Source organism: Musa acuminata, chromosome BXJ2-8, assembly GCF_036884655.1.
Source record: "Musa acuminata AAA Group cultivar baxijiao chromosome BXJ2-8, Cavendish_Baxijiao_AAA, whole genome shotgun sequence".
Lineage (NCBI taxonomy): Eukaryota > Viridiplantae > Streptophyta > Magnoliopsida > Zingiberales > Musaceae > Musa > Musa acuminata.
Window position 1 is genome coordinate 29,893,706 of NC_088345.1, and position 12,623 is coordinate 29,906,328.

The window sequence follows — 12,623 nt, forward strand, 5'->3', positions numbered from 1 at the left end:
GCCTTTTCAAGACAATATGCTGCAAGGAACAAATCTCTCACAAATGTATTCATATTAGGAATGAAATGGAAGCAAGAGTATACAGGGAATCCAAGCAATCATATTTAGCTCAATTCAAATAATAAGGTTAGAAGAATTCAATATCCAAAGGAATGAAACTAGAATAGGCACGCATCGAAAGCAAATGCGGAATCATGGGTTATACATGTGCCTATAGAAGTCAATACGATATAGCTTAAACGTTACACAATAGTTTTCAAGAATGCAAATAACTTTAAGGACAAGAGCATACAAGAATTCAGAGCAGTATTATAAAGCTCAATTGAATAAGAAAGCTAAAGGATATCAATTTCCAAAGGAATGAAACCAGAATATTAGAAATCGACCAAAGCTCGATTTCTGGCAGAATACAAGAGGCACATTGAACAAATGATTCAAACTATCAATCGTGCTCCAATTGACTCAGAAATATATCATTGGATTATACTTTCAGATAAGACAGGCTTCATATGAATTGAACTGTCCAATAGAGAGAGTTTCAAATAATTTGGTAAACAAGGGTCGTAGAACAAAATCTCTGTTTGGCAGAATTCATAATGTCAGATTTAATAAGTAACTGGGCAGGTGTTTGGATTCCAAATCTTTCAATCCATATATCAAAAGAAAGATCTATGAGTCTGGTTTCCAATGAAATAAGCTTTGAGTAAATCAATGTTTGCAACAGGGACTTATAAGCAGTTCAGTATCGAAAGGTCAAAAATTACGATCCCTGTTTTGCAGAATCTGTAGGCTCATTTGAAACAGAAGTTTGGGCAGACAAACTTACTCCGAATTCTTAAAATAAGCTATCAAAACAAAGGTTTATGAGTCTATATTCTGATCAAATAAGTTTTGTCCAAATCAGAGGTCAATACATGAAGTTATAGCCATAACAAAGTAGAAGGGTCAGAATATCAGAAGTTGCATAGATTCGAATCGTTACGTCTAAACAGGAGATATATCAAATGAAAGGCTAGAACAATTCAAAGTTCCTCATATTCAAAACAAATGTAACGGTAAAATTGCGGTAAGGAAAAATCAGAACACTTGCAATAGGAAAGATTAGAAAGCTTGCAATAGGAAAGATCAGAACACTTGCAATAAGAAATATCAGAGCAATTATAGGAGAAACGATCAGGGAACTTGCCTTTCAAAGATTTCGATCCGAAGATCCAAAGAAGGTGCTAGCCCAAATCCTTCTACTTTTTCTCCGTGTCCTCTCTCTGTTTCGTTTTGTGCTCCCGTTTTCTTCCTTTCTTCGCAACTACACCACGTGTCGAACATCGAGGCACAGTCACCTGCTCTCTCTTACTCTCATTCCTTCTTTTTCTTTCCGAAACGCAGCTGCCACAGCCGCCGCCACTACCGCTGCCATAATCGCAGCCCCTTCCACCGCACTACCTTCCTTCCTCCCTTCTCTCGCAGACAATAACTGCTGCATACGCAGTCGCTGCCGCTGCGTCCGCAATCCCGTCCGCAGCCCCTTTTTCCCCCTTTCTTTTCTTTCCCAGCTGCAACTGTCACAGTCGCAGTCGCAACCATGGCCGCAGCCACCACAACCGCAGCCTCTTCTTCCTCCGCTACTCTATTTCCTCTCCTTCTTCTCTTCCAACTGCAGCTGCCACTGCCGCAGCTGCCACCCCTTCTCCTCTTCCTCTCTTCTTCCTCTCCTCCCCTTTCTCTTCTTCTTCCTTTCCTTCTCTTCTTTCCCAGCTGCACTGCTGCAGTCGCAGCCTCAGCCACGGTCGCAGCCTCTTCTTCCTCCCCTGCACATCTTCCTCTCCTTCCCTCTTCCAACTGCAACTGCCATCGCAGCAGCCGCAGCCCCTTCTCTTCCCCTTCTCTTCTTCCTCCCCTTCCCTTCTTCCTTCCTCTTCCTCTTTCCCTGCCACAGCTGCAGCTGCCACAGCCGCAGCCGCAGCTACTTCTTTCCCTTCTCCTCTTCCTCCTCCTTCCTTTCTTCTTCTTCTCTTCTTCTCCTTCCTCCCCTTCTTCTCCCCGACGAACAGCTCCTCCTTTCCTCTGTTTCCTCCTGCAGGAAACAGAGGTGCCGCCTCTTCACCTGCTTCTACTTCTTCTCTTCTTCCTCACCATCTCTTCCTCTCCTTCTCTTCCAGCTGCAGCTTCCACTGCCGCAGCCGCAGCTCCTCCTTCCCCTTCTCTTCTTCTCCTCTTCTTCTTCCCTCCTCCTCCCCGGCGTCACACACACCCTCTCCTCTGTTTCCTCTGCAGGAAACAGAGGTATCACAACCTCTTCTCCTGCTTCCTCTTCTTCTTCTCTTCCTCTTCTCCTTCCTCTCCTCTTCGAACGCCCCACACCTCACCTCTATTTCCACCTGCTGGAAACAGAGGTGCTGCAGCCCTAGCTGCTGCCACCTCTCGCTCCTCTCCCTCTTCTTCTCCTTCTCTTCTTCTCCTCTTCCCTTTTCCTCCCCAACACCACACACCTCCTCGCTGCAGCCCTGCTGCAGCTATCCTCCTCTCTTCTTCTTCTTCTTCTTCTTCTTCTTCTTCTTCTCCTTCTTCTTCTTCTTCTTCTCTTCTCCTCCCCAACGCCCCACACATACTCTCCTCTGTTTCCACCTGCGGGAAACAGAGGTGCAGCAGCCCTAGCTGCTGCTGCTGCCTCTCCCTCTCCTCTCCATCTTCCCTCTCTTCTTCTTCTTCTTCTTTTCTTCTCTTCTCCCTCTTCCTCTTCTCTTCTTTTCCCTCTTCTTCTTCTTTCTTCTCTCCTCACGCCCCACCGCTCCTCTCTGTTGAAGAAACAGAGAGTGCGTGGGAGGCGGTGGGATAAAACCGAAATTTTCGGTTTTCTTTATTTTCTTTTCATTTTACAACTTAGCAGTTTAGTCCTTGAAATTTTTATATTTACATATAGGTCCTCAAATTTACATATAGTTTCTTATTAATAATTTTCAAAAGTGAGGGATATTACACCAGGGCTCAGTCTTCGAGCAAGATTGGGCGGTGCAACCTCCTTTGTCAGGAGGTAGCACCGCCAGAGCTCAAGTTTCGAGCCCTGCCAGGCGGTGCAACCTCTCCAGTCAGGCGGTGCAACCGCTTGAGTTCGGTCTTCGAGCTCTGGCAGAGAGGTGCAACCGCCTCTGTCAGAGGTGGCACCGCCCAGAGGCTCAGTCTTCGAGCTCTGCCAGGCGGTGCAACCTATCCAGTCAGGAGGTGCAACCGCCTGATCCCGGAATTCCGGGATTTGATTGTTTTGAGCTCTAAATTTGAACTGGGTTGGGGCCTATAAATACCCCACCCATTCAGCACTGAAAAGATATAGATCCACACCGAATTCTTGATCTTTTCTGTGATTCTAAGAGCTCAAATTTGTGTAAAGTCCAAAAGTTATCCTCTTTCTGTTCTTCAAGTCTTGAGTTGTAAAGAGAGGAGAGAAAGGATCTGTAAGGGTTATCTCCTGAGCCCGTCAAAAGGAGAGAAACTGTAAAAAGGCAGTTGGCCTTCGCCTATTGAAGGAAGGCCTCTAGTTGACGTCGGTGACCTCATCGGTGGAGGAAGCCAAAAGTGGAGTAGGTCAAGACTGACCGAACCACTCTAAATCTCTGGTTTGCTTTTATTTTGAGCATTTTATCACTACTGCAAACCTCCTACATAGCTACTGCTCTATGTGCCTTTACGAACAAGTTTCTAAGTTCTAATCTTTCCGAATCTGCATTCAGACGTAAATCGATGTTTTCGTACGATCTTCACATCGCAGCTTACATTTACGTCTTGAGTCTGTTTATAACTGCAAACTATCTTTTGCGCTTTTACGAACGAGTTTCTGTGCAGTTTACGTTTACGTCTTGATTCTATTTATAACTGCAAACTGTCTTCTGCGCTTTTACGAACGAGTTTCTTTGCAGTTTACGTTTACGTTTTGTTTCCATTCATAACTGCGAACTGTCATCTGCGCTTAGAAGCAAACTGTGTTTAGACGTAAACTGTGTTTAGACGCAAACTGTGCTTAGACGCAAACTGTGTTTAGACGTAAACTGTGTTTAGACGCAAACTGCGCTTAGACGTAAACTGCTCTTAGATGCAATCTGCGCTTAGACGCAAACTGCGCTTAGATACAAACTGTGAATCGGCTTTTGCATCATAATAGATTTTATCGAACGAACGCACCTTTCGGTTTTAATCGCTGTAAGATTTCCGCTGCACTAATTCACCCCCCCCCCCCCTCCCACCTCTTAGTGCTCTCGATCCTAACAGTTAATACCTTTATGAAACAATTTTTCGTCAGAAACGGATTTAATCGCAAGGAAGTTTTAAACCGACGTAATTTTTACAGCTGCACTAATTCACCCCCCCCCCCCCCCCCCCTCTTAGTGCCGACTCTTTTCCTAACACTGATAGCCCCCTTGTTGCTCTCAACCTTGCTAACTTTGGCCAGGCCGAGAGCAACAAGGTGTGCTCTCGGCTAAGGTTGCAAGTAGCCTTCAGCCAAATTGTAGGTAGCAATAGTTGCTGCCCTTTTCCCTCTATTCTGTGACAATAAATTTGGTACCAAAATTTTGATTTAAAATACCTTTTAATAGGGAGAAGACATGCAGTCCAAATCTCAAGAACTATGATAAAAATAACAGCAATTGTGTAAACCAATTCTATGCGATTGAACATAATACACATAATTTAAAAACTAATCTTTTGCACGAGCAAACTGGCTTTGATACTACTATAGGGAAACCTGGGGTGACATCTTATATGTAGTGGAAGAATAAAAAATAAAAATCCTAAAATTTTTCATAGAAAATAAGGTTTCATTATCATGTAAAAATTGGTCCTCAAAAACCCGCAAAATCGAAAAACAGCTTGTACAAGGGAGATTATGTTATCTGAGATTGTATATCTTTGAATTCCTATAGATCTATGAGAGAGAATGAAGAAGGTCAACTATTCTCCTCTCTAGCGGTGATCCACATAGTAGAGGTTGCGAAGATGCTCCTCAAATCGCTGCATAATCCTCCTCGCAGTGCGCACCACACAATCAAGATGGGGTTGCCCCTTCTTACTGTCCACATGGTCCAAATAGGGGCTTCATGTTGAGGAGGAGAGGGAGAGAGGAGAATAGGAGGTGGTAGCAAAACAAACCTAGCCTATGGCCCTTTCGTTCCCTCCTATATATAGAGGACTCTTGTCAACATAACCCTAATAGATATTGTCATATTAGATATTGGATCTCCATCCAACTATTCATGCCTCTTAGATTAGTGGGTCTCTACCCAATATTCTCTCATTGGCTCTTATTGGATTTCATTCATGTGATCCAATAATTCATGGGCTTATTGGATATCCAATAAGATATGAGCTCCAACAGATATCTTATATTTGAACTTCTACTCGTCGCAACACCTACCATATGTGTGTGACTCTCTAGGCCTCGTATCGAGCTTGCTGCGGGTCATACCTATCAAAACTCCTTCTAGCTCAAAGAATTATTATCTTCATAATAATTCACTTGACTCATCGAATACGGGCGTACTATACTACTACGCTATAGTCCCTAAATAATATAGGGGAATCTAATCCATTGAACCTGTCTGTCCTCAATTATCATGTATCTATAATCACTTATCTATCTAATATCCCAAAGATCGTATAGTCTCGCTCTAATCGGATTCTTTCATTGTATCGTATTATTTTTCAAAATTACTACTTTCCATGATATATGAAATTAATAAAGGGTCTTTTTATTCTTATACTATAGTTCTTTGACCCAATTTTTGTTTATATGGATTAAAAACACTTATCTCAAATATGTATATATATCTTAATTTTCTACTAGTTCATGACCCAAATGGAGTTGATATAACTAATTTACTATGAACTATATTTAAGATATATATATATCCTTAGAGCTATATAAGTACTATTTCACCTTTCAACAACCTTTATATAAGTACTATTTCACCTTTCAACAACCTTTATTATATTATGACATACCTCTTAAGACATATTGAGTACAAATAACTCTCCATTCTAAAAATTTAGCAAAAAGAAATAAGATTTTGACTTGATTCATCAAATTTATCATAAAATTCATCACACTTATTGGATACGATAATTTTAAGCTTTCCATCTAATTATCTTTATATTACATTTATGTATACCTGAAAGATGTCAATAATCTTAAGCCTTTCATTTATTAATTATAATATTTATATCTCGAATATCATATATGAAGTGATCCTTAGATAAAGTACATATAATATATTTTATTATATATGAAATATCATATAATATCATATAATATTATATTATATAATAACATATAATATTATTATATTTAAAATATCATATTATTTTATTATATTATATAATAACATATAATATCATATATGTAATATCTTTCTTCACATATGAAGTGATCCTTAGATAAAGTACATATAATCTCAAAAAGTTCATTAATAAAACTATATTTTATTTTAAATTTGATTGTATGGTCGTTAATATTTTTACATACTCAATATTTAAATTAATTCTATACAAATTATCATATAGAATTTTAGAATAAACTTTTATTGAATCATAAATATACCAAGTTTACCAACAAAAGAAAGATAATATTCTAATTATTCTAGATAAATAAATTATATTTCTAGAATTATAAGAATATAATACGTATCATCAAGATCCATTAAATGAATCATTTTTAAGTTAGGTGATAAGTGTCTACTACTATTGTTAGGATCTTAATGATACTAAGAGGGAGGTGGATTAGTGTCACAATAAATTTTAGTCAACTTTAAAATTTGATCGAGAAAAACATGTATCGAAAACGCGAAAAACTAAATATGAAGTGTGAGGAAGAGTTGTAGGTGAAGTGAACAATCATGAGCAAAAGTCATAAGAGAAAGGATGCAAACCAATTTATAGTTGCTATATTTTCTTGACCTATGTCCACCTATGATTCCTCCCTCGAGGTTATCAGCTTTCACTATCAATCTTCTTTCCAACGAGCGAATATCAATAAACATTATCACAACTTTATCTTTTACTAACTTTAAGCCTAATGGCTTTTAGGATAAATGGGCTTTGTTTTAGCCTAATAATAACTCAAATTAGCCCAAAATTTTATCAACCAAGACCTTGACTCATCAACTATTTATCTGAAACATCTTCGAAGCTTTTGACATATTGTCCACTCTTTTAACATGTCATTTGATCTTTCGAACCTTTGTTACATTGTCTTATCCTCTAGTATGTCACTCAATCTTTTAGCATGTCGACTTTCCTATGATATTCGATCTTCGCGCATGATATTTGATCCTTCTAGCATGATATTTAAACTTTTAACATAAAGCATGTTCTTTGGTATATCGACCAATCCTCCCACTTAACGTGTAATTTCTAGTACGATAATCTTCTAACACAATGTTCAACTCTCTTGCTTGATATTTAACCCTTCAGTGGTCCGAGTATATGATCAAAGTATTTCTTATGTCACTTATCTAAGAAGCAAATTAGTTCATTAAATTCATCAATTGATTTCATCATCAAAATTCAGTATTTAATAATTTTTTTTCTTTTTTTATAATAATAAGTAATTGATGAAGGGATCTTAACAAGACTCACTTGTGTATATGCCACCTAAAAAAAATTATGATCAACCTGAATTCAAAATAAAAAGAACATATATTATTTAAATGATAATCTTGAATTTAAGTTGTTCTTATCTATTTAGTCATTTCAACCTCAAATATCAAGGTATAATCAAGTTTCAAATTTCATGATACAATTATAAATAATATTTAATCATTATCAATGTATAACATCATTCAAAGGATAAATAAAAGTTAACCATTTGCATAAAATAAGTCAAACGTGAGTTATATAACTATCAAAAATATCATAAGTTAAAACATGAGTTAATTCTCCTTGTCAGTACATAATCAGATAAAAGTAAAAGTCAAGTAAAAGCTTCGGTTACTATTTATCCTCTTTTGTCATAAAAATAAAAAAAAATAGAGAAATATGCACATAAGAATAACTTAAGTTGCTCGGGTGGAAGTATTCCAAAATATGACTATGTTGTTATCCCTTTTTTTATTTTTTAACCAAGCATCTTAATTAAGGCCATGTGCTATTATTCAAAAAAAAATTAATAGGCTTATTTTTCTTTTAATAAAATCCTCACTCTGGGTTTAGTAAAGGTATTTATCAATTGATATTTTGTATTAATGAAATCCAATGTCATGGTTATTAATATAATCTTTAATAAAATAATATCTCATGTTAATATACTTAATTCGAGAATATTGAATAATATTTTTTTAAGTAAATTGTACTAGTATTATCACACTTTATCAGGATAATTTTTAAAGAAAGTCCGTAATCTTTTAAACTATATTTTATCTAAATTACTTGTGTGCAAAATGCATGTAGTGCAACATATTTAGCTTCAATAGTAGATAGTGTGATAGAATTTTACTTCTTAGATGATCAAGAGACAAGTGTTTGACCTAGAACTTGATAAATTCTAGATGTAGTTTTTCAAATGATCCTACATCGTAAAAAATTAATAGTATTAATATAAGCAATCAAATCCAAATTATCATATATGAAATATCATAGTCGGTATTCCTTTTTACGTATTTTAAAAAAAATTTATAACTTTAAAATGAGACTACTTAGTTTGATAGGATTATGCTACTGTCAATCTCTGATACTTATTATTGTGAATGATTTATATATGTAACTGTAACTAAAAGAATACATGATTCATTTTAGTAGAGGAGATAATAATTCTATCTCCCATGCTGGCATTCTCCCGCTTCACATAACATAATTGTCTTAGACCATTTGATATATGATTCTCTTCCACAAGCACACTCTTTTTCCCATCAACAATTTTATATATATATATATATATATATTTGTGTGTGTGTTTAGAAAAAGATTAGCTAGCTAGCTCACCATGAAATCTCCAATAAAGTGCAACTATGTCACCATGGGCTCAAATCCAGAAGGTTCGGTTTCTCATCTCGTTACATAAGATATAATATGTTTGTTTTGTTTTGTAAACTTGTGAGGGATCGCAATGATTTAATTAAGTTCCCAGAATTTAAGAAATAATTGCAAAACAAAAAAAGTTACAAACAATTGAAAACCCACCCTCTGTTGTTTGTTGTTTTCGGGAGTTTCATTTGATATATTTGGGCAGTTATTACTGGTGAAAGAATCTCATGATATTGTAAACGTTTACAAGCCGAAATGGAAAATTTTGACAAAATTGTAATAAGTAAATACAATGTTTAATATCATCATCATCATCATCATCATCATCATCAATACAATGTTTAATATCATCATCGTCGTCGTCGTCATCATCATCATCAATACAATGTTTAATATCATCATCAGGCTCATTGTTTGTACCAATTTATTTCTGCCTGCGAATTATAATCCATCACAATTCTTCCATGGAAGATTCTGAAATTTCAATCCGACCATGCTCGATACATTCCAGCTGCTTAGATCATCTCAAGATTCCCTGTCCAGATCATGTCCTGTCACATTGTGTTTGAAACAAGCAAAGCAAACCCCACCCCACCCCACCCCACCCTTTTGTTGAATGGATAGAGAGCCTGTGTTACTTCCACACCTCTGAGACAAAGCACTTGAGTGTGTGTGTCAGCTTGGGCAGCTGCTCCACAAAAATAAACACATCTCTTTTTTCTTCTTTTTTTAATGTTCATACCAAATTGTCTTGCATATTGTTCGTTACCAAGCCTCTTTCTTTAGCTCAACTTAGTTGATTCACATTGTGTTGCAGCCAAGATTTGTCCTTGGTATATATCAAGCTACCTTTTTGACTGTGGCTTCTGCTGTCATCGTTCCACTCTTTGCTGCATCTCCATGGAGCTATCTGCGGAGCCACCGAGAGCAAGCAGCAGCTGCACCTCCTCGCCCGAGTTCGAGTTTTGGATGGTCGGCAAGAATCCCTCCACCTGCCAAACAGACTTCCTCACGGCCGACGAGCTCTTCGTCGACGGGGTCGTCCTCCCCCTCGACCTTCTCTCGCTCTCTATTCCCAGCCAAGGCTGCGTTTCCCATTGCCCTTCTGAGCCTGGAACCAACCTGCAGCCGCCATCTGCTCCAAGCTCCTCTTTGGGGAGTGCTCCGCCAGCCTCCCACTCGAACAAGTGGAAAGATCTCATCAAGGCGGGCGAGAAGGCGTTGGAAGAGATCAGGAAGAGGAGGAACCGGATAAGGGGCGGCACGGGTGGCTCCGCTAAGTCCAGGAACGGTATCTGGCCCTTCAACAGCAGCCACTCCTCCGCAAGTACCGGCACTGGCTCCTGGGGCAGGGCCAAAGCGGCGGTGACCCGACGCAGGGCCAGTGGGGAACCTTGTTCCCGGAGCAACTCCCGTGGGTTGTCCTCCGAGCCGCTGCCGGCCACCACCTCATCTTCCTCGAGGTGGCCACTGAGCTCGGGCAGGATGAGGTCTGCCGGAGGCTTCCATCTCAGCAGGACCAATCCAGTGTGGAAGCTTCGAGGGAAGACTGCTAAAACTATTCATGAGAAGGAGGCGAATGTGAGCAGTGCAATCAAAGACAGAACAGGAGATGGAGATGCTGGTTTTGGGACACGGAACTCCAGTGTGGATATGGGTTGTGAGGTTGATCATCCAAATACGAGGCCCAGCGGCGGCGACGGCGGCAGCAGCGGTGGTGGAAGCAGTAGCGTTATCTTAACACTTAGAACTATGTTCTCTAAGAAGGTTCAGTAATGTACAATATATATATATATATATATATGCTTTGTGTTATTTGTTGAACCTTGTTGACTTGTATATAATATATATATATATATATATATGCTTTGTGTTATTGTTGAACCTTGTTGACTTGTATATAGTATTCTTGAGCCGTAAAACCAAGTGTTTTCTGCAGATATTCCACCCAAAAGTCGCATGTATCGTATCATCTGCAGTATTAGTTAGTCGGTTGTTGTTCAATCTCTTTGATCTGCAAATACTAGTCCTGCTGAAGCTTAATCCTTTCTTGCTCCATGGTTTGCTCATCCTCAGTCTTCTTCTGAAACTTATCGCCTTCTTTCTCGTTATTTTCAATCAAGTCTTTTACCCTTTCTTTTTTTCTTCTTCTTCCTTCTTCTTTTACGTGTGGTCAATCATTGCAACAGAAGGTCATGTTGTTGTCCTCTATGTTCCAAGGTTTTCTATGGCATACTTACGACGAATACGATCCACAACTACTCCAATTCAGTCACCATGTCCCAATTCCACATCATCGTAATTGATTGATGACCAGTTAGTTAATCAGTAGCTGCTGATATATGGAGTTAAAAAGTTGAACGAAGAAGAAAACTATCGACATTTTCTTCACCAACCAACCAGAGATGAGATGAGATGAGATGAGAAATTTAGATGGATCTCATTGTAGGATTGGAGATTGGTCATCCTGGTATATTCAATCATATGAACATCGAGGATATCTATACATATATATAAGAATTATAGCTGATTACTAAGCCAATAAGGCAACTCAAATTCCCACACGGAATGTAGGAAGAATGAGTTAAGAGAAGATGGAAATTTAATATAGGATTTCATACTAGCTAACATTGGTGATGGTTGAATTTACTCATTTAAGGTTCAATGTCCCACCTCTCATCATAAAAATTTAATAAGATACCAACAACTAGTAAGATTGATTCTAATATCAAGTTCCATCTTCACCGCTCCATCTTTGCTCAAAAAAAATAAATAATAATAATAATAATAATAATAAGGGACCAAACTCTTGTATTGTAACACACCTACAGGATTTTACGATAAAATTATATATAAAAAAAATGGATCCTATTTTCTATTAAGAATGGTTTCAGGACCTCCTACCAAAAATGTAAAAATGAACCTTACCAAAAAATAATAACTAAAAAAACTACTTTATAATGTGATATTCTTCTATTCGACTCATCGCCTTAACCGACCGCTATCACTTAATCTCTTACCGTCGTTTTCTCATTCATAAATACCATTGATCATATCTTTCTTAATCTTCCTTTCTACATGAACATTGGTGTTGGTGCTATCATTCGATCCGTAAAAAAAAAAAAAAAAAAAAAAAATACAATACAATACAAACTATTTATTATAGTACACACTCACACTACACAGTCTGAAAAATATAAGAATCAGCATAATATACACTTAAGTTTAATACTAGTATTTAACTATGATGGAGCTTGGGATCATGACTCTAATACTGGTCTTGACTCTGTTCTGAGAAATATTGATGATGATGTAATTATTTTGGCTGCAAATGTCTACCTTCTCGGAATAGCCTCAATTCATTGTAGGGTGGGCTGCTATGGTTGGGTCTTCGTGTTCCGGAAGACATATTGGCTGATATTTTGCTTCGACACATCCCCTCCTGCACCTTCAACTACACTCACATTGGTTAGGAAAATTAAAGATTTATTATTATGAATGAAAATTCTCTCATATGTTTAACAAGGAAAATGGAGTTGGAAATTCGATTGGCTTCCTTTGCTCCAACACATGTTTTTTTTTGGACTGGATATACTTTTTTTTATTTTTTGGTTCACTGT

At 37.8% G+C, this 12,623-nt stretch overlaps 1 protein-coding gene across 1 annotated transcript; it reads left to right on the plus strand.

Annotated features, from left to right (window-relative positions):
- Positions 1-9,775: 9,775 nt before the first annotated feature.
- On the plus strand, positions 9,776-10,863 carry LOC135618441 (uncharacterized). Its single transcript, XM_065119310.1, has one exon. The coding sequence runs from the start codon at positions 9,904-9,906 to the stop codon at positions 10,777-10,779; it is 876 nt and encodes a 291-aa protein (XP_064975382.1). The 5' UTR covers positions 9,776-9,903; the 3' UTR covers positions 10,780-10,863.
- The last annotated feature ends 1,760 nt before the right edge of the window (positions 10,864-12,623 follow it).